The 22,035-nt window shown below is 41.0% G+C and overlaps 3 protein-coding genes across 3 annotated transcripts in view; all 3 read right to left on the minus strand.

Moving 5' to 3' along the window:
* ccnjl (cyclin J-like) overlaps positions 1-7,301 on the minus strand; it is a 22,133-nt gene extending 14,832 nt beyond the window's left edge. Inside the window, exons 1-2 of the mRNA XM_037675888.1 lie at positions 7,224-7,301; positions 1,695-1,905 (exon numbers count right to left, since the gene is read on the minus strand). Coding sequence (XP_037531816.1) covers positions 1,695-1,905; positions 7,224-7,301 — 289 coding nt within the window. The remainder of the gene's footprint in view (positions 1-1,694; positions 1,906-7,223) is intronic.
* Positions 7,302-10,026: 2,725 nt separating this feature from the next.
* c1qtnf2 (C1q and TNF related 2) lies at positions 10,027-16,630 on the minus strand. The gene is given in 3 exon segments (XM_037675889.1): positions 10,027-10,772; positions 12,657-12,914; positions 16,603-16,630. Coding segments are annotated over 3 exon segments (927 nt in total). The 3' UTR covers positions 10,027-10,131.
* A 1,246-nt stretch (positions 16,631-17,876) lies between these two features.
* The window catches only part of slu7 (SLU7 homolog, splicing factor), a 5,629-nt gene continuing 1,470 nt past the window's right edge, over positions 17,877-22,035 (minus strand). Inside the window, exons 4-14 of the mRNA XM_037675890.1 lie at positions 21,883-22,035; positions 21,408-21,473; positions 20,943-21,074; positions 20,471-20,568; positions 20,320-20,387; positions 19,761-19,900; positions 19,022-19,183; positions 18,829-18,930; positions 18,649-18,726; positions 18,397-18,516; positions 17,877-18,306 (exon numbers count right to left, since the gene is read on the minus strand). The exon at positions 21,883-22,035 is cut by the window's right edge and continues 12 nt beyond it. Coding sequence (XP_037531818.1) covers positions 18,127-18,306; positions 18,397-18,516; positions 18,649-18,726; positions 18,829-18,930; positions 19,022-19,183; positions 19,761-19,900; positions 20,320-20,387; positions 20,471-20,568; positions 20,943-21,074; positions 21,408-21,473; positions 21,883-22,035 — 1,299 coding nt within the window. The 3' untranslated portion in view covers positions 17,877-18,126. The remainder of the gene's footprint in view (positions 18,307-18,396; positions 18,517-18,648; positions 18,727-18,828; positions 18,931-19,021; positions 19,184-19,760; positions 19,901-20,319; positions 20,388-20,470; positions 20,569-20,942; positions 21,075-21,407; positions 21,474-21,882) is intronic.

Genomic DNA, 22,035 nt, shown 5'->3' on the forward strand with positions numbered 1-22,035 from the left:
TGGGGAGAACAAGTATTTGATAGACTGTTGATTTTTCAGGTTTTCCCACTTGCAAAGCTTGTAGATGACTGTAATTTTTATCATAGGTACTCTTCAACTGTGAGTGATGGAATCTAAAACAAAAATCCAGAAAAATACAATGTATGATTTTTAAATAATTAATTCCCATTTTATTGTGTGAAATAAGTATTTGATACACCAGAAAAATGAAACTTAATATTTGGTACAGAAACCTTTGTTTGCAATTACAGAGATCAGACGTTTCCTGTAGTTCTTGACCAGGTTTGCACACACTGCAGCAGGGATTTTGGCCCACTCCTCCATACAGATCTCCTCCAGAGCCTTCAGGTTTCGGGGCTGTCGCTGGGCCACACGGACTTTAAGCTCCCTCCAAAGATTTTCTATGGGATTCAGGTCTGGAGACTGGCTAGGCCACTCCAGGACCTAAAGATGTTTCCTACGGAGCCACTCTTTAGTTGCCCTGGCTGTGTGTTTTGGGTCGTTATCATGCTGGAAGACCCAGCCACGACCCATCTTCAGTGCTCTTACTGAGGGAAGGAGGCTGTTGGCCAAAATCTCACGATACATGGCCCCATCCATCCTTCCCACAATATGGTGCAGTCGTCCTGTCCCCTTTGCAGAAAAGCATCCCCAAAGAATGATGTTTCCACCGCCATGCTTCACGGTTGGGATGGTGTTCTTGGGGTTGTACTCATCATTCTTCTTCCTCCAAACATGACGAGTGGAGTTTAAACCAAAAAGTTCTATTTTTGTCTCATCAGACCACACAACCTTCTCCCATTCCTCCTCTGGATCATTCAGATGGTCATTTGCAAACTTCAGACGGGCTTTGACATGCGTTGGCTTGAGGAAGGGCACCTTGCGTGCACTGCAGGATTTTAATCCTTGACGGTGTAGAGTGTTACTGATTGTTTTCTTTGAGACTGTGGTCCCAGCTCTATTCAGGTCATTGACCAGGTCCTGCCGTGTAGTTCTGGGCTCATTCCTCACCTTCCTCAAGATCAATGATGCTCCACGAGGTGAGATCTTGCATGGCGCCCCAGACCGAGGGAGATTTTCCGTTATTTTGTATTTCTTCCATTTTCTAATAATTGCACCAACTGTTGTTGCCTTCTCACCAAGCTGCTTGCCTATTGTCCTGTAGCCCATCCCAGCCTTGTGCAGGTCTACAATTTTATCCCTGCTGTCCTTACACAGCTCTCTGGTCTTGGGCATTGTGGAGATGCTGGAGTCTGATTGATTGAGTGTGTGGACAGGTGTCTTTTATACAGGTCACGAGTCCAAACAGGTGCAGTTAATACAGGTAATGAGTGGAGAACAGGAGGGCTTCTTAAAGAAGAACTAACATGTCTGTGAGAGCCAAAATTCTTACTGGTTGATAGATGATCAAATACTTATTTCACACAATAAAATGGAAATTAATTATTTAAAAATCATACATTGTATTTTTGTTTTAGATTCCATCACTCACAGTTGAAGAGTACCTATGATAAAAATTACAGTCATCTACAAGCTTTGCAAGTGGGAAAACCTGAAAAATCAACAGTGTATCAAATACTTGTTCTCCCAACTGTATATATATATATATATATATACTCACACACACATATATATTTGGATAACATAACTTGTTTAAAAGCTGTTAACTATTATGAGTTGAATTTTGCACTTACTAGCTAGCAGCAGGCAGGAGAGGGCAATGACGTAGAGCTGTTTGACAGCAACATCATAGTGGTCCATGAACAAGTCCAGCAGGTAAACAGCCAGGTGACGTGCTGTGGGGCACAGCTGGTAGCGATTACTCAGGATGGCCAACAAATCTGCAAAGTACCGCCGCATACCAATCTGTGGGGAGTGGGCCCGGTACACCGGCAGCTTCAGCTCCTGGACGGAGAAGAGAAACGTGGGGAGGGGGTTTAAATGACAGGAGGTGAGAGAAGCAGGGTGGGCAGGAAGCAGTGAAGAAAACTGTGTGTGTGGGGGGGGGGTTTAAAGAATATGCATAATAATAACGTCTCCAGCTGATTGAGTTTAACTCCTGTCAGGTGAGCTGATGTGAAGTAGAAATCAAAACAAGAGAGAGCCTCCAGTTAATACGGAAAGAGGTTTATTGTGCAATTCAAGCTGGTTTCAGTTTTATAGAATCCAGTGCAACAGAGAACTGGAGCTAATTTGGGTCATTGCAGGGGTCCATGAACAATGCGGGTGAGGGTTTTGTAGTTTTGGAAGTGGAGGGGTGGGGGTCTTGCTTCAGTCGGGTTCAGCAGCAGATAGGATTAGGTTTCACCCCTAACACATCTCCTATTCATGTTCAATTAGCTGCATGTGTTTCAAAAAGGTAAGACGACACTCAGGGGCATTAACATAAGAGAAGACTGGAACATCAAGTCCGCTTCAAAACCATACAGGAGAGCAGAGTTCTGGTTTCAGTGTAGGAGCAAAATGCATTTAGAACGATATGTGCAAATTTATAGCGTAGCAATTTTCTGTTTTTATATCACATTATCATTGGAAAAATAGTTTTGCTCTCTGCATGGTTAAGTTAAAAACAAGATCATTGAGATTTTATTAAGAATATGAAGATTAGTACATTAACCTTCTAAGAGTTGTGAAAGGTTTTTCAAATAAAGTAGAAATACAAAAAATAAAAATTAAAAACTGACCTCATGACTATTGAGGAATAGCCCAGAAATGTGCTTGTCACAAATGATCATAATCTATCTGCAATGTATTGTCATAAATAAAGTAAGTAAACTTTATTCATATAGCACTTCTCATAGATAAAATCACAAAGTGCTTTACAAAAATACAGGCTTAAAATAAAACAAGAACAGCAGCTGATAAAAACAGAAAATGGAACATTTAACTAAAACCTTGTCTGAATAAAAATGTCAAACTGCTTTTTAAAGGAATCGAGGGAGACGGCCACACGAAGAAACTGGGGCAGGACATTCCACAGCCTGGGGGCCATGGCCTGAAACGATAGATCACCCCAAGTTTTATACCGGGTCTGTGGGACCTTTAGGAGGTTCAACGCTAAAGACCGAAGGGTGCAGGCTGGAGAATAAGGGATCAATATTTCCGTGATGTATTGGGGGGCCTTCAGAACATCAGAAGTTGTGCTTCCAGACACCTGACAACTTGTGGTTTTCTTTAAATTAAACAATTAAGGAATATACAGGTATATCTAAAAAGAAAATTAGAATATCGTTAAAAAGTTCAACAATTCTGGGCGATATTTATCTACGATTCGTCTGTGCATAATGTGTATGAGTTTCCAATATGGGACTTTATCACAATATTCCAATTTTCTGAGACACTGAGTTTTGTTTTATTCATTATTTGTAAGCTATAATCATTAAAATTACAAGAAATAAAGGCTTGAAATATTTCACTCCATGTGTAATGAATCTATACGAGTTTCAACTGGTGAAGTGAGTGACCAAAAACATTGAACTTTTTCACGATATATTTTTTTTTTTAGATGTACCTGTAACTATTGTCTGGGGAAAAATACAAATAAAAAAGGTCAAAGAACACAACTGACAGATTATTCTATTAAGAAAATGGATGTTGGTTGCAGTCCAACTACATTTCAAGATAAGCTCCCAGAAAAACATGTTTACAGTCAATACAGTTTGCTGCGAGGGCAAAACACGGTTAGGGTTACACAAACTCAAGAACATATTTTGAGCACAACTAAAAACAACAGAGATGCTCAGACCGATGCTTCAATGGAATCCAAAAATAAACAGAACCCTCCCCTCCCGCATTAATGTAGAGCAGCAGCCCCACCCCCAGTGCTCCTACCTCCCATATCACCCAAAAACCTCTCCTCTCCTCCCACTGCCTCTGGTCCATCTGTCTGTGTAGAGGTGCAAGGGCAGCAGAGGGAAGGGGGTGAGGGGTTGAAGAGAGGAGGTTGCAATGTGTAGAGGGCTCCAGGGTGATGGTGTTGGTTGAGGGTGTGTGTGTGTGTGGGGGGGGGGGGGGGGTGCCTTTGTGGGGGAGTCGCACCATAATTAAGGATTCCACAGCTGCCTACTGATTTGCATGTCTGATAATTTGCCACATGCTATGCACCAACCACCGCTATCTCCCACATCAGGGCATTATCACCACAGCAAACGTCATTAAGGCTGGATGAGACGGTGGGGGGGATGAGGGGTGCAGGCGCCACACAGGAGATCTGAACACCGTGTGAAGCTCTGATAATGACTTCACTAGTCTTATCCACAACAGATTTGTTCCATTTTGAACTTAAAGGTTCCAGACAACATTCAACAATCTCCACTCATCAGGATTTCAAAAACATCAAGTCTTGTTGATAAGACTTTAAAAATGACTGTGTGTTGAATTGTGGGGGGAGATTCATTAAAAACAACATGAGTTCAAGCTAAAGAGATTGAAATTCTACAGTAAAATGTCCTTTTTTTGGGGTTTTTTTTTTGGCTGCTTGTTTCTTCAGGGGCATCAACGAGCGAACCCACATGATAGATTAGCCAACTGTTTTATGCCAGGTGCCCTTCCTGACGCAACGTAGACTTGAACTCGCAACCTCAGGATTCATTCAACCTTTATTTATACAGTTTAGACTCACTGAGTCACGAGGACTCATTTACAAGAGACCTGTTTGGATGATAACACCATGGCACTGGCCACCAAGTTAAAATAAAATTCAAAAGCAATCATTAAAAAACAAACTATTTCTTTCTTATTAAAAAAATACTTTTAACTGAAAGCAATTTAAGGATCATTTGTCGCATCGCTTTGTTCTTGCAGTGAACAAAGAAAACAAAGTCTGCGCCATTTTCAGTCCGTCTAAATCCTATTTGATGACTTTGCTACAATTATCACAATTCCCTGAAAAATCTGATTTATAATTTACAGTGTCCCTTTTAAACACAACAATCTGATTTTTTTTTTTTTTAACAAAGTTTTTTTTTTTAAATTGTGATGAAAATTGCCGTACAAAAAAAACCTTACTTTTTTCATTACCGTATTTTCCAGCCTATAAGTCGCATAGGAGTATAAGTTTTATCAGTCCAGAAAATGTCTAATAAAGTGGAAAAATCCATAGATACGTCGCTTCACCATGTAAGTCACATCTATTATGCGTCACCGCTGACACATCGTGTTTGTTACACGTCACCACTGACAACCCGGAAATGTGGGCCTGTGTTGTACCAAAAATCGATTGGCTGCCAATGGCGGCCGCAGGAGCGTGCACGGGAGGACTTTAACAAAATTAACACTTAAAATACAATTATTTGTTTGCTCGAAATTATAGCAAAGGTGTGTTTCAGTCTAAGGTTTACTTAATAAATGCACTTTGACGGTCAAATCAGCTGCATTTCAAAAGCTGACACGCGGAAGCAGGAGTGCGCAGAGGGACGACTCGCTGTGCATTTTTTCGAAATTTAACAAGATAAGCACCTAAAACAATTATAAATAAAGGTTGAATGAATTATTTGTTTGCTCATAATTATAGTAAAGGTGTGTCTCAGTTGAACTTTTACTTAATAAATGCACTTCATTGGTCAAATTAGCTGCATTTCGCTGGGGTGGCGCAGCGAAATGAAGCTGATTTGACTGTTGCTCCAGGCAAGCTGGACAAAGGTGGCAGGCTATGGAAAGACGATTGTGTCATTAATAGCCACTTTTACCTATTACATGACACAATGACATGCCATACTACTTGAGTGCCATCTAGCAGCTGAAAATGTTAGTGTTCAATATTTTCAATGTCAGAATCAATGAAAATGTTTATATCTCAGTCAAAAATTGGGTTATAAATGTGGAAAAAAAAATCTATAAATAAGTCGTTTTGGTGTATAAGTCGCAGGATATGCAAATTAGGAAAAAAGGTGCGACTTATAGGCTGGAAAATATGGTAAATGTACCACATAAAAAAAATTAACAAGAGCTCTATAACACCAGTTCAACTAGTTTTTTAGACCATCTTTGTTTTCTTTCGACTGCCCTCGTCTGCAGGAGTTGCCACAGCGAGCAAACTTGTGCAAAAGATTTGGCAACCATATGCCCTTCATGGCAACCTGGCCTCGAACCTGCAGCCTCTGGGATTACAAGACCATGGCACTGACCACCAAGTTACCACAGCTCAAGGTTTTTACATCCAGTAGAGCTGCAAAACACCTGTCATCACAATTACAGGATCACTGCATAAAATAAAAATGTGTGGCAATGCACACAAAAAAAAAGTCCTCTCTTTTGACTCTTTCTGCATCTTAATGGCTCTCAGGTCACACTATGAAAATGTAATCAAAATTAGAAAAAGCCCCAAATGAAGTGGCCAATAAGATAACAAGGGCCGGTTTCACACAAAGATGCTCCACTGTTAAATCATCACCGTCTTAGTGTCCCTTTAATTTAATGTTTCATATAATCATCGGTTTACAACAGTTACTGTACAATACTGCAGAGCAAAATGTAGTTAAGACTGCTTACATCAGGACTGACAGGAACTCCTCTCAAAGTATATGAGAAAGTGTGGGCGTGCTAGTTTCCAGCTCAGGTTATACGGTAGTTGTCATTGACACTTTGCTCTGAGTCAGATCATCTCCATCATGAGAAAACTGAATAAAACGGCCTCTCAAAGTGACTCAGGCCTGATTTACGATCAGACGCCCCAATCCTATAGAGACACCTGATATTCACATCCTCATCTGTCTTCATCGCCTTCGGGATGTAGATTACACACGTGAGGCCCAGCTTGAAAACGCCAGTCAAGTCACAGACGCTTCCATTAAAGTGACACATGGGAAGAAATATGAGCCCACACTGAGGTTAATTAAGACATTTCTAATTAATGAGTGTCAACTCCCCCACATGATTACATTTAAATTAGCTTTAAAGACACAACAAAGTAACTTAATAAAACGAAATTCTACAATTTGACATTGGCAGCAAAATGAGAACAAGGATTTAAATACAGCTGATCCAAACAAAAAGACTTTTATTCCTCATTGTGATTTTGTTTCAGTTTTGTTTGAAATCCTTGCTGTTTTGACGAGTAATTATTAATTTGAAGTTTTGAAATCTGATGTGATGACAGGTAAAACAAGGCAAAGAGCCAACAGGTAAACGTTGTTGTCGTTTTTAAATGCTGTCAAAACAAGGCTGACTCACACATGACAAACACAGCTTCCTGATGCAATTCTGATTTTTCAGGTTAAACTCACCTTAATGCGCAGGGACTGATGGATATCTGAAGCTAGCTGTCCTTTCCACCACTGTAGCTCCCTCTCCATCTTTCCCATTCAGAAGAGGATTGCAGAATCAAGTTTTACCTGCTGAGACGGGTGTTTCCAAAACGAAGCAGAGATCAGACACTGAACTGGACTGAGGGTGCAGATAACTAAGAGCAGAGTGATGAAATGACAAAAACAACAATATCCTCTTCTTGTGTTAACAGTGCTAGCTGCATTTTTAGGTGGAGTTTAAATAAACTCACGGGTGGCTAACGTAGAGCTGTTTCAGTTATTCTTTAAATTAAAAAAACAGTTTTAATAAAAAAAAAATAAAAAAAAACAGATTTGCTAGCATAGGCCATCTTCTCTGCCCGGGAATTTAAATGGCTCTGTTAAATACCCACTCGACCACGCGGTAGGTCAAACTACTACAACAGCCTCCCTCTTCTTTATCGGTGTTAACTTCCCACGCGGTTTTTCAGTAAAACTTTTTTTTTTTTTTTTTTTCCATAAACGCCGCATAGATGAGGCGTTCAAAGACGTTTCCGAGCCGCGCGAGACAGCGGCCAAGCAGTGAGGCGACACAAGTTAACTGGCCACCGAGCTCTGAACATTAGCCCAGTTTCAACGTTTCAGAAAACAACCCCGCTCTGACACAAAAACTGACACTTCGACGCGAATTCAGCCCAGCTTTCCAGCCGACCGAGAACCCGGTGAACTTTTCATCTTCCATGTGCCACTCACCCACAGCTCCGTCGGGAATGCCCCCCACCCCCAGACCCCTTTGTCTCAGTCCGACATCCTGAATGAAAGCACTCCTCTTCGGCTCAACTTTTAAAGAGGACCTCTAAGATGCTGGGAAGGAAAACTTCAAATCCGCAGGCGAGACCATCAAGCAGCCGCCGCCGACAAAATCCCCCCGACAGATACTCGGTTCCGCCGTTTAACCCGAACTGTTCGCACTTTTTTCCCCGGCAGAATCCGCTCTGCCGTTTCTCTCCGGCGGCTTCGCTGTAACAAAGTAGCCTGCTCGGCTGCGCCAGCTGCTGCGGCTGAGCTGAGAGGCTCGTGCGCGAGACGTTAGGTCCTTCCGTTGTTCTGGGAGTTGTAGTTTTCATGGGTCCGTGTGAAAACTACAAACAGCAACGGCTCAAGGAGGACAGTTTATGGTGCACCTTTTAGTTTTATTTATGTAAAACCAAGTATATTACATTACGTTTTAGAACTTTCAAATATGTATACATCGGCAGTATTCTTAAACTAAAACAACCCTTGTGAAATGATAGATAACCGCTTTCATTTTTATGTTTTTGCAAAACTGGATTTTGTTACTTTATGTTTCTTATTTTTGTATATACTGGTGCATCTAAAAAAGAAAAAATAATATCGTGACAAGTTCAGTTTTTGTCAAATCATTTCAGAAAGTGAAACTCATATATTCACTGTATAGAGTGGAATATTTCCATCCTTCATTTCTTGTAATTTTGACGAATATGTTTTACAAATAATGAAAACTAAAATTCTGTGTCTCAGAAAATTTGATTATTGTGAAGAAAACTCCTGGTGTAACACCCTAACTCCAGGACATGAGCTACAAATGTCTCATTCCTCAAGTTGAGCCACTCCTGAACCAGAGACAACATCAGAAGTGTCTTACCTGCTGAGGACCAAAAGAACTGGACTGTTGCTCAGTGGTCCAATGTCCTCTTTTCAGATGAAAGTCAGCTTTCATGTCATTTAGAAATAAAGGTCCCAGAGTCTGGAGGAAGAGTGGAGAGGTTCATAATCCACATTACTTGAAGTCCAGAGTGAAGTTTCCACAGTCAGTGATGGTTTGGGTCCATGTCCTCTGCTGGTGTTGGTCCACTGTGTTTCTGAAGTCCAGTCCATTCAACATCTACCAGGACATTTTAGAGACTTCATGCTTCCTTCTGATGATGAGATTTATGGAGATACTGGTTTCAGGACTTGGCTCCTGCCCACACTGACAAAGGAACCAAAAGCTGGCTGTGGAATATTATAACTTTCTGAGACACCGAGTTTAGTTTTTCATTATCTGTAAGACATAATCATCACAATTGCAAGAAATAAAGACTTAAATTTTTTTTTTGACTCCTTGTCATTTTTCAGCAGCATTTAAGAAATATAATAAAATAAAAAACTCAGTTGAAGTGCCATTGACAACAATCTTAAAATGATGTTCAGATATAACTTTAGTTTATTTCATTTCAGTATTTTGATTTTTTTATTTTATTTTAAGGCCAACTAGTGGTGCAAGACAACGCTCTTGTAGACAATATATATTTTACAACGTGTGCCTGTGTTTGTCCTATCGCCTCCTTAACTCTTTGACATTTAACTAAACAAAATGCAGGTTATTATAAACTCAGAGCCTGTTTTACTTCTGAAATACTTCTTGACAAAAATATTGTGGCAGTTCTGTCAAGAAAACATAAAATGAGCATTGATTAAAAAAAATTAGTGGGAAAAAAAAACTTTACACTGAAGGTTTTTAAAAATGCATGTTTACATTTACTTCATACTTGTGACTCAATTTTCTAATTTGGAGTAAATTTGCATCATCTTAAAATTATTAACAATGATGTAACAATAATCCAGTATTACAATGAATTTAAATCTAATTCTTAAAAAGACAGGCATTTTGCTGTCTTTTGTATCAAAGTTTTATTTTTTTTTAAAGGGTAATTTTTGGAACAACCTTTTCAGTCAAAGTAGATTTATTTTTTTAAACTGAGCTAATAAACTTTGTGCCTTTGTTTGTTTTGTTTGTACTTGTGCGCCCCCTGGTGGCCAAGTGTCTCCACCAGCTGCGGTTTGTGATCTGTCATTCTGATGTGAAATAAAGTCATTTAAAACAAGATATTTCAGGAATACGGCACTAACTCTCAGTCTGGCTGTTTGCTTTTAGGTCTGCCTCATTTAGAAACTCCTGGTCAGCGTAAATGAGAAAGCCCGTAAAGGTGCTGTCTGTCCAGAAGGGGTCAAAGAAAAGCCCGTTCTGCTCCGAGTAGAAGATCTGCAACCAGACCTGATCTGACTCCTTCAGGCTGAGAACAGTGGAACCAGAAGCCACGTCATGGTTCCCCGTATTGGCATCAAACGTCTTGATCTTGTACTGTCCGTTGTGCACCAGCCCAATGGCCAGGTGCTTGTTGGCCAGTGTGATGTCTTAGGTGAAGTAGTAGACCCCAGGGATCTCGCAGACAAACTTCCCACTGCTGGTGTTGTAGTGGTCCCCCTCGTTCAGCAGGATCCGGCTGAAGCGGATGGGCGTCCTCTCCTTGGGGTAACTTTGTGTCACAGCCACAGAGAAGGCTGATCAAGCTGCTCTGCCACAGCTGCAGCCGCCAGGGGGTCCTCGCTGGCCCTCGTCACCCACTTCTCCTTTTTGTCCCTGTTTTCCAGCCACTCCTGGTGGTCCACGCAGCCCCTTCAGTCCTCGAGGTCCTGCCTTTCCGATGACACCCTCGCGGCCTTTTACTCCAGGTTTGCCTGCGTTCCCCGTTCTCCCTGAATCACCTGATGAAGCACAGGAAATATCAGTGTCTACACACCACTCAAAAGCTCAAGCTATTCTATTTTTGCTTGTTTCAGCACACTTCCTCTTATAAATCTTAATAATTAAACCAGTATTTGGGTTTGGGGCCCAGTGGACCACAATTAGGACCTCCACAGTCATTTGAGACCAACTACTGGGCCCCAAATCCATTGTCTGCAGGGTCCTTTTGGCTCCATGTGTTATTATTATTAACCCAGTGTTGTTGGTTTTGTTGTTGGTTTTGTTGTCGGCTGCGGCGGCGTTGTTGTTGTTGTTGTTTTTTTAGCAATGGGCAGCCGCACAGTTCTTTAGACAATTGACTGAAGAGGACAAAACTAAATCTGCAACATTGTTAAAAATAACTCTGAAAATGAATTGTGGAACATTGAGCAAAAACAATTTAGGAGAAAACAGTGAGCATTTGATTAGTTAAAGCTTCAACCCTGAAACGGTTAGAATCATAAAGCCCTAACCAGAAAAATCACTGTAATGCCACTTTAATGGGTGATATGTCACTTTATCTGTGCTGCTGATTATCCATGCTGCTGATCTCTTGCCTTTAAGCTATTTCACACTGGACCTCAAGCAGTACGGGTTCTGTTCCTCACCCTTCTTCCTCCAAACCCTTGGACCTTGATTTCTGAATGAAAGGCACACTTTACTTTCATTGGACAAAAGGACAGAGGAACCCAACAGTTGTAGTCCATCTCCCAGATGTGTCTGAATGTGGTGGTTTTTGAAGCTGTGACTCTCGCCTCATTCCATTCTTTCTGGATCTCTGCCAGATTATGGAATCTTCTCTGCTTGATGATCTGCTGAAGCCCACGGTCATCTCTTCTGCTGGTGCATCTTCTCCTGCCACATTTTGCCCTTCCACTAGACTTTCCATTGATATGCTTGGACACAGCACTCTGTGAACAGCCAGCCTCCTTAGCTATGAACTTTGTGGCTTACCCATCCTATGGAGGGAATCAATGATGGTCTTCTGGCCAGTTACGTCTGCAGTCTTCCCCATATTGAACCAAACTGATTCAATTGAACCAAACTGAAGCAATTTAATGACACATGGGGAAACCTGTGCAGGTGCTTTGAGTTTAGTAGATGATTAGTGTTTCACACTCAGTTTAAAACATTCATGCCCTGCAAAATTAGGGCTGATTTCTCCACATTATTTTAATTTTTTGAAATCCTGTTTTCATGGGTTTCATGAGCTGGAAGCCCAAATTATGTAAAAATAAACAAATAAATACTTGAAATCGTTTAAATTGTGGGCCCTGAATCTATCATCTATTAAAGATGAACTTTTTGAATGAAATTATGGAAGTTAAACAACTTTTCCATGATATTCTAATTTTTGAAAAGGGTCTGGGTATATATATATATGTGTGTGTGTGTGTGTGTGTGTGTGTGTGCGTGTGTGCATGCGTGCGTGCGTGCGTGTGTGTGTGTGTATTTACCATATCGTATGTAGGTATGTATGTGTTGAGGATGGCCCTCAGCTACTACTACACCAGATTTTTGCTCAATATCTCAAATATTATTTGAAATCAAATAATATTTCTCCAAGTTTTATTAAATGCAACCTGTGGTTCATAAGATATTTTGCTAACAAACAGACAGAGTTAAGTTAATGTAAAAGTTTTAAAACAAATCTTGTGTGATTCATTAGCGCTCAGAATATGTTGTATTGTAGCTGATTCTTTGTAAAATCAGCTGTTATAGCCATGTCTGTGTTGGGTCAGCTGGCTGTGGCAGCCATCTTGAACTGCCCTTTCACCTTCGGTGGCGGGCGATAACTATTAGTCTGTTTGTGAGCTGTTCAAGATAACACAGTCCCAAACAGATCAGTTATTTACAGTAACTACCTCTTTCTCCCTTTTCTCCTTTGTCTCCATCTTTTCCATCTGGAACATCCAGCCCCAGTGGCCCCATCGGGCCCATGGACCCTGGTGCTCCAGGGGCACCCGGGTTTCCTGGCGGGCCTGCTGGGCCCGGCAGACTGCAAACGAGCTGGGAGGAATGTACGGTGAAGTTACGAGCCCTTTTTGATTCAGAGTTAGACGACTGGGAGGCGACAGCTGGGAGCAGACAGATCATCACCCACATCTGGAACACACTGGGTCCTGCAGAGAAGCATGATGGTAAAGAGAAGCTGTTAATCTTAAATAAGATTTGGGTATGCATGTTACTCAGAATCAGATAATTAAAGGTAGCATTCACTGAAGGAATGCATATCACCCACTGCCTTTCATGCCAGACTTTAATTCTTGTGTTGAGACTTGGTGGAGTTGGAGAAAATGTTCTGAGCAGTCTGATATCACCAGATGGTCACATTAACGTTTGTGTTGTGAATGACTCACAGCTTCACCAGATTTTAGCCTTGTATCTGTTAAACTGACTGAGTTCTAGTCATTTCGTCTCCTGTCGCAGAATGAAAAGGGGGGATTAGAAATGAAAGAAAGGTCACTATGGAAAATTGGGTTCCCCTGTCAAAATCCAAGATGGCCGTCATTACATATACATATGTAAACCTTATTGTGAGCATGATAATGTGAAAAAAATAAGCAATGGGACAACTTCCTTTTTAGCGGGTGGCTGCATCTAGGCAAAAGAAAGATCCTTTCTTCTGGATATTCTTCTAGATCCAGTAGTCTGCGATAAGTGGAAAACTGCGAAGTAGGAATGTTTTATTTACTCACACTCTTGCAATGTTCTCAACAATGTTCTAAACTCTAAAGGCTCTAAAAGAGCACAGCATGTCATGGTCTCCGCTCTCTGCCATGCACAATCACACTCATGCTCATCACCTGCGTCACTCCCAGTCTCCCTCCTGCTGCACAAGTACACTACACTCCCGGGTCTCTGCCTCCCTACCAGACTGTCTGATCGCCTTGTGCCTGAAGTGTCCAGCATTCTTGATCCTGCACTCGTTCCTAAAGGCTTGAGTCGTGCTTGATTATTGTAAATAAGCAATCCATGCCACTTGTGCAGCTCACTCAGGTATAAGGCAGACACCCTCGCCCCCTCCTTTCTTTTTCCGAGGCTTGTGCACTCACCTGTTGTGTGTCTCTGGGACATGATGGTGAAAGACAGACCCCGCCCCCTCCTTTCTCTTTCTCTGCTGTGACAGACAGCCTTGGAAAGATAAAGGAGGGGGAGGGGTCTGTCTTATAGCTGAGTGAGCCGCACTCAGCCACTTTCTCTTTTTAAACTGATCCACTCTTATTTTTCCTCCTAAGCATTTTCTCTGATATTTGTTAATCTGATCTGTTCATCCCTGCTGCCTGAGCAGTAGCTAAGGGGAAAGACAGACCCTACTCCCCTGCCCCTCCTTTCTCTTTCTGAGGCTGTCACAGCAGAGCAGACACGCAAGCTGCTGCTCTGCAGTGACAGCCTCAGAAAGAGAAAGGAGGGGGCAGGGGGTTAGGGTCCGTTTTCCCCCATCACCAATCGTGTGTCGTGTACAATCTTATGTTGAGAAACTGCGATAGAGCGAGTTTGCGAAAGATGAACCGCAAAGTAACGAGGGACTACTGCCTTTGTAAACTGGCCACTTCCATCATTTGAGGAAACTATAGCTTTCTTTTTTTTATATTGCTTAAAAATATAGTTTCCTCAAATGATTGGGGTGATCGAAGGGTGGCCGAAGACTACTCTCTGGTGGCCAAGACCACCATTGGCCACCTCCTGGCTCCGCCCTTGTGCCTTGTAGTGCATAAAATGTCTCCCTCTGCTCACCAGGATCCGTCACTCTGTGTCGCCTCAGACAAGAAACATACCTCTCCTGTTATACACAGTGTAACTCTTACCCAAATGAATATGTTGCACTATAAAACATTAAGGTTTATTTTCATTACCTGTTCAGTTCCAGTCCAGAAAAACGCTTGTCTCAAAAACTACAAAAACTTCAAAAACATTCACTTTTCAGTTCCTTCAGGGAGGAGAGATATTGGCGTCTGGCTTGTTATATTGCAAATGTTAGTTAGCAGCATGATGGATTAGAGCGGTGGTGTCAAAAGTGTGGCCCAAGGGCCATTTACGTCCCTTTGAATGATTTTGTGTGGTGCGTGAATGCAGTTATATTTTGGCCCTTGGGCTTAAGAAATTGGTGATATTCATATGAAGAGTGATACTTTTGTAATTGTTTTAAGTTTTAACACAAAATCTAAATAAGTACATTTTTTGTTGTCATTTAACCACACTTCTTCATTTTCAGTTTCATGGTGAAAAGGACCACAAATGTTTACAGACTATGAGAAAATTTGACGTTGTTAATGGAATGAAAATAATTTACATAGATTTTGATCACTGCCAGCTACACCTTTGCTCTGCGTTTGGAGCAGGACATTCAGGTCCCTGGAGATTTTTGAAAAAACTCTTGTCAGGTGGAATTTGAACTGCAAAGCAACATTTTTACTTCAGGGGTCCACCACCAGGACACATGACCACTTTTAGGGACAAAGAAAGAAAAGTATAGGCATATTACACTTTTATTCTCTGGAATAGACTTAAATGAACAAACAGGGGGGGAACTAGTAATAAACCAAATTCTGCTTTGTTCATGGTAAATGATTGTGAGGGTTTTTTATTTTATTTTAAAACTAATTTTTAACCAAAATAATTATAATTTTTTCCTTCCACTAAAACGTGCATTTGAAAAAAAAAAATTGTGCTAAAATTCTATTTTAGATGGCTTCACAGGTACTTTCATTTAACAAGATGTTCTCCCGATGTTTGTGTGGGTTTTCTTTTTGTACCTGTGATCTGTGGCAGCCATCATGAATCAGTTGAAGATGTTCACCCAGTAATTACTTTCTGCGAGTTTCAACAAAATCTACACAGTGCTTCATGAGATATTCTGCAAACAGACTAGAGCTGGCTCCAAATACTTAATGGCAAAATTTTAAACAAAGATCTTGTGCAATAGGGCAGCACGGTGGCGCAACTGGTAGAGCTGCTGCCTCTCAGCGAACAGGTCCCTGGTTCAACCCCCGGTCCAGGGGCCTTCTGGGTGGAGTTTGCATGTTCTCTCCGTGCATGCGTGGGTTTTCTCCGGGTGCTCCAGTTTCCTCCCACAGACCAAAAACATGCATGTTAGGCTGATTGGTAACTCTAAATTGTCCCTAGGTGTGAGTGAGAGAGTGAATAGTTGTTTGTCTCGTTTGTCTCTATGTGGCCCTGTGATGGACTTGCGACCCGTCCAGGGTGTACCCCGCCCCTCGCACAGTGATTGCTGGACATGGGCACCAGCGACCCCCGTGACCCAAAATGGAATAAATGGGTAAAGATAATGGATGGATGGATGGATCTTGTGCAATCTGTTAGCCCTCAAAATATGTATTGGAGACCAGTCAGCTACGACCTCACCAAATTTTAGCTCAATATCTGTCAGATTTGCCAAGTTCTTGCTTAAAAAAAAAAAAAAAAATCAGTTGGCTGCTGCAGTCATTGAGTCAAGTCGACTCCAAGTTATAGTCAGTGATCATTTTCTGCAAGCTTCCTTAAACTGTTTATTTAGTTCAAAGATATTTTGCTAACAGACAGTAACACACGGGCAAATTGATATTATCTGACTTCAGGCAGTGGGTGATGTCCAAAAAAAAAAAACTTCAAGGTTTTTCAAGAGACGTTCAGAAAATAGACACAAAGTTTATGTATGTGTGCTTGCAGCTGGAATATGATGAAAAGCAAACATTTATCTAAACAGCGTGGCTTTTTTTCCTTATTGATTTCTGTGAAACATCACCTGAAGTCCTCCACTTACAGTATGTTGAACAACGGCTTTAAAAAAACACAAAAGAAACAACTCACCCGCAGAAATCTCATGGCCCCGGGACATGTTTCAGCTCTGCCGGCAGCCTTGTCCTGCACGAAGGCGCTGTAGCTTCCCTGCAGGAGTTTTCAGTGATCGACCGATCCAACATTCTTCAAGAGATCTGCTCAGCCCAGAGGATCCCAGTCCTAAACATCCGCCCTGTTTATACGACTGCTGGGCCCAGAAAATACCTTCAGCGTGATGTCATTACATTCATCATCCCACAGCTGGAGCAGCCTCACAACAGCTGCTCACAAACCCTTAGAGAGAAAAATGGATGTTACATAAGAGAAGAATTAGGGGAAGAAATAAACCAACCTAGAAACATGGACTGCAGCTGTGTGGAAAAAAATGTCACGTTTATGGTTGCTGTTGTCTCACAGGTGGTGGCAGGTTATTGGGTAATGATGTACCGGCCAAAACCCTTAACCTTCATCAAGGGTTATTGGAGAAGTTATGAATGTTTTTTATTGTGATTTGTTATTATGGCTGTGTCACAGTGTTTCAGTTGGTAGAGCTGTTACCTCACTGCAAAAATGCTGCAGGTTCAAATCCCGGCTGGAAAACTTTCTGGGTGGAGTTTGCATGTTCTCTCCGTGCATGCGTGGGTTTTCTCCGGGTACTCTGGTTTCCTCCCAGACCAAAAACATGCATGTTAGAATGATTGGTAGCTCTAAATTGTCTCTAGGTGTGAGTGAGAGCGTGAATGGTTGTCTTGTCTCCATGGACTGGAGACCTGTCCAGGGTGTCTGTCCCCCGTCTCCCAGTGACTGCTGGACATGGGCACCAGTGACCCAAAAAGGAAGAAGTGGGTAAAGTTAATGGATGAATGGACCAAAACACCTACACATCCACCATTTCTGAACAAGATGATTTTGTATGAAAGGCGGCAGGTGATATGCATTCTTTCAAAGAACTAGGTTTATTGTTTTTACTCTAAATAAATGTAGTAATAAAAATACTGCAGCTAGTTTTAGTTTATTCAACGCACAAAAATGTGATGATACAGTAAGAAAATTCTTACCATCAATCACACATTTCAAATTTGAGTCTAACTTTGTGCATTTTAAAAACATTTCTTTCAAACTAGGTGCAAATTGTCCCAAACTATTAAAAACAAATAAAAAAAACTGAATGTGTTACCTTGGGTGAGCAGATTCTCATTTGCACAATTTCATTCATTTACCATGAATTTGCATTTATGTGAAATTGAGAGGGGAAAAAAGTAGAATATATGCAATGTAATAAATTTAATCAAATAAGAGTTTATTATAAAAATGCATCTCTGTAGAAGCCATAGAACAGATTCTGCAAAGGACAAGTCTGAGAAAACAAACAAACAAAAAAAAGTACATTTCTCTGCAGAATCTGTAAGAAGTAACCGGTTTGTAAATACATTTTAGCCACTGTACAGGATTTTCTCTCAACATTTGTGAAGTTAGTTTATTTTAAATTCCTGTTGTATTTCTGGAACAGTCTTTTTGGAAAGTTTAAAGGAATCAGCAGGGATGAATACGAGGTCACTGCCCGAGGAAGGAAGCCATGGGATCATCTGGCCGGTAGCGTTTCATGCGAAAGGCCTCCAGCTCCTCTTCGGTTGGAGCTTTCACCTCCTTCAGGCTGTGGTACGGCCTCTTCCTCTCATCCAGCTGCATCATCGCTTCTACTTGTTTCACTCGCTTGTCCTCGGCTTCGAGAGCCTGGGTGGATTAAGAGAAGCGGGGGTGTTTAGCCACACAGACATTGAGCTTTTCACCATTTACAAACTACAAGAAAAAAAAGGTTCTCACCTTTTTCAGCTTCTCCTTCTTCTTATCTTCATCCTCCGAGTCGCTGCTCTCTGAGCTGTGCTTTTTGTTCTTTTTGTTCTTCTTTTTCTTCTTCTTGTCCTTCATCTTTTCTTGATGCATCTGGTGATTAAAAAAAAAAAAAAAAAGTGAAGAACTTATAATCTGATCTATGCTTCTAACCACGATCCAATGAGCTCATTTAAGTCAGCTGGTAATATTTGACACATTTTTCTTCAGCTCAGCGTCTCTTACTTCCAACAAAGTCTTCGGTTCTTCTTCCATCTGCGTCTCCGTTAGTCCCTCTTCAAACGGAGCGCAGTCTGAATTGTCCTGAAGGTTGTTTAAAGACAAAAACAACCAACGGTTACAGTGAAAAATGAATTTCTGTGTACCAAACATAGAATTTAAAAGACCTCCAGGATTAATACTTACTATGTGAATCCCTGTTTCACCTGTGCAGTAACTCTGTTTGACCATTGAGTGACAACACTTGAACCCCCAGAAGCCATCCTTCCAGTACGAGCCCCAAATACACTACAAGGTTGAAATATAACAAAATATATATTTAAAAAGTGTAGCAAATATAGCAGCGCTCTATGAGGAGTCATTTCTCTGCTGTGCTCACGGTGTGGTTGTTTAGAAGCACGTCCTCCTCGTATTTGGAGCGAGCGACGGCCTTCTCCTGTCCTTTCAGAACGGCGCCGTGACGGGAGTACTCCACGTAGTCCTCCGTCTGCGCCAACAGCAGCTCCCGCGCTGGAGCGTCCAAGTGCTCCTCACCCCCGTACTGATGTCACAAACACAAGCAGACACCGTCCATATGAGTATGAGAAGTAATTAATGTGTCTCAGGTCAGAGTTGATACTTATGACTGAAATCTAAATTTAGAATACGGAAAATGATTTAAAAAAAGATCACATCCTCAGCTTTTGTCCTCCAAAAAAAATAAAAAAAAAACTAGCTGAAATGAAGGATGAGAAAACGCAAACTATTTAGGAATGCACATACTGGATTTTTTGGCTGATATCCGATATGTTAAAATTTATTTGGCTGATAGCCAATACCGATATTTTTCCCCTTAGACCTACTTACAAAGACTACATAGCTTTCTTTGCTGTGGAATTAAAATACTACACTATTCTTCATGGTCTTTGTCATTTTGGCCTACTACCAAATGCCAAAAAAGGGGCAGAAAATGATGTAACATTTTATATCGGTGAGTTATTTCAATGGAATGGCTGATGTCCGATATTTAACTTTATCGCCAATATCAGACAATACCGATACCATGCCGATAATATTGTGCATCCCTAAAACTATTAGTTATATTAATAAGCAATTTTTTTTAAATGCAAGTTGTGTACCTTCTCCAGGATGCTCTCCCTCTGTTTTTCTTTAAAGTCCTCCTTCTTGACTTTGAAGGAGCGGTGGAGCAGCTCCAGCTTGGTGGGGTCTGCCTGCAGGTGGACCTCGGAGCCCTTATCATACGCCTCCCAAGCAAACACTGTCCCAAAACAACCACAATCATACAATGAGAACCGCACTTCCTGTAACAGAGACTGTGACCTGTGAGGGATACCTTAGATTTATCATTTTCTCCATCTGATAAAACAGTTTCTTTGTGCTTCTAAAAATAAATGCATTTAGAAATCCTTTATATTTTATTGTAACGGACATATTTCTTGTGGTTCAATGCTATGATCAGTCTTGTCTGACTGTCTTATCACATCACAAATGTGCTGAGGTTACAACAATAACATTCAATTTAACAATTTCAGTAGGAATTAAGGAAGTAAAAGTTTCCAAAAGCCCTACATTAACCTCCTAAGACCTGAACTCTTGCATGTGTGGATGCCAGGTCCTGGGAGGTTAAGAAGAGCTGCTAACGTTTTGAAAACAGGAGGAACAATATCTGTGACGTACGTTGGGTTTGAGCCATGCTGATCGTGTCCCCAGAGTAGCGAACAAAGTTGTCTCCGGCGTACCCCACTCTGGCAGACAAAGAAGTTTATCAGTTGTTTCAGTGTAATCAAGTGAGAGTTGATACTTTAAGGAAATATTACCCATAACTCACTCATCAGGGTTCATGCCAGTGTTGGAGTATGGGTTCTCTCTCATAGCTCGAGTCTTTGGATCATAGTACGCTGAGTTTGGATCCAGATTTCTCAAGTACTGTGGAGGACAAATGTGTGAAGTTCAGGTTACTCACCTTTTAGCTTTTGACTTTATCACTCAACTGCTTTTACATCGGACAATAAAAGGTGAACATTAGCAAACATTGTCGACTATCTCCCTTAAGGTTCAAGCTTATTTATTGTCATTCGCATCACGCGATACATGAGATGGAACAAAATTGCGTACTCAAGGTCCCAGTTACACCCAAAAATAGCAAAAATATAAAGTATAAAATGAAAGAATATAAAAGGATCTAAGATATACCCTACACAGTAATAATGTAATATAATAGGTGTATTAAACAGCAGCCTGAACATTTTAGAGGGTAAAAACTAAAATAAGAAGGAAAAATAACACTCAATGCTGCTTACTTTAGCCGTGTCTTCTCTGATACGCAGATTTCTGACAGTGATGCGTCTCTTTGAGTCAAAGTTCTGACCGGGCATGTCGATGTCATCGGCATATTTGTCTTCATCCTCCCCTTCGCTGTCATGTTCTCGCTCCTGCACAAGACAAAAAGCAAACAATGAAGTTATGTTTCTATCTTACATAAACTTTTAAATTACTGTATTTTTCGGACAATAAGGCGCACTTAAAATCCTTTTAATTTTCTCAAAAATTGACAGTGAGCCTTATAATCCGGTGTGCCTTATGAATTTATTCTGGTTGTGCTTACTGACCTCGAACCGATTTTATGTGGTACAACTGAACGATGTTGAGAGTTACCGTGAATGAGTTTAATAAAGTTTGACTTATCTGATTGTTTTGTTTCACTTAATGCAACTTGTAGTCCGAAAAATACGGTAATTCGTTTCAATGTGTTACTGAGTACTTACTGTTTGGTCGAGTTTCCCCGAGGCCAACTCATCTTGAAGTTTGTGTGCTTTCAGTGTCCTTTTAGCCTGAGATACAAAAAAAAATAATTATGATTTTAAGTTGGCTTCACACAATAATAAATTCCTCATTGGTTTACTGAGGGCCTTATTATGGACTTGCGACCCGTCCAGGGTGTACCCCGCCCCTCGCAAAGTGATTGCTGGACATGGGCACCAGCGACCCCTGTGACCCAAAATGGAATAAGTGGGTAAAGATAATGGATGGATGGTTTACTGAGCAAATCATATTGAGGATGACTTTTAAACTTATTCTTTATGCTAATAAATACACATAAATCCACCACCATCAATTCAGTTATTCTGTGACTATTAATCAGGAATAATGCTGGCCTTCAACATAAATATATTTTTAATTTCCTTGTTTCAAATATAAGAGTAACACTGAACAACGATTAATTTACTCCTGTGGGCTTACCAGATCCACTTTGGCGTATTCTTCAACAATGCGCTGGTGTTCCTCAGGGTCATAGCCATTCCAGCGATCACGTTTCCCATCATAATCCAACGAGAGCTGAACCTGAGCGTGCTCATCTGGAGCTATGCCTGTTCCTGTGAATTTGGCTCCAAC

Source organism: Nematolebias whitei, chromosome 4, assembly GCF_014905685.2.
Source record: "Nematolebias whitei isolate Nwh7 chromosome 4, NemWhi1, whole genome shotgun sequence".
NCBI lineage: Eukaryota > Metazoa > Chordata > Actinopteri > Cyprinodontiformes > Rivulidae > Nematolebias > Nematolebias whitei.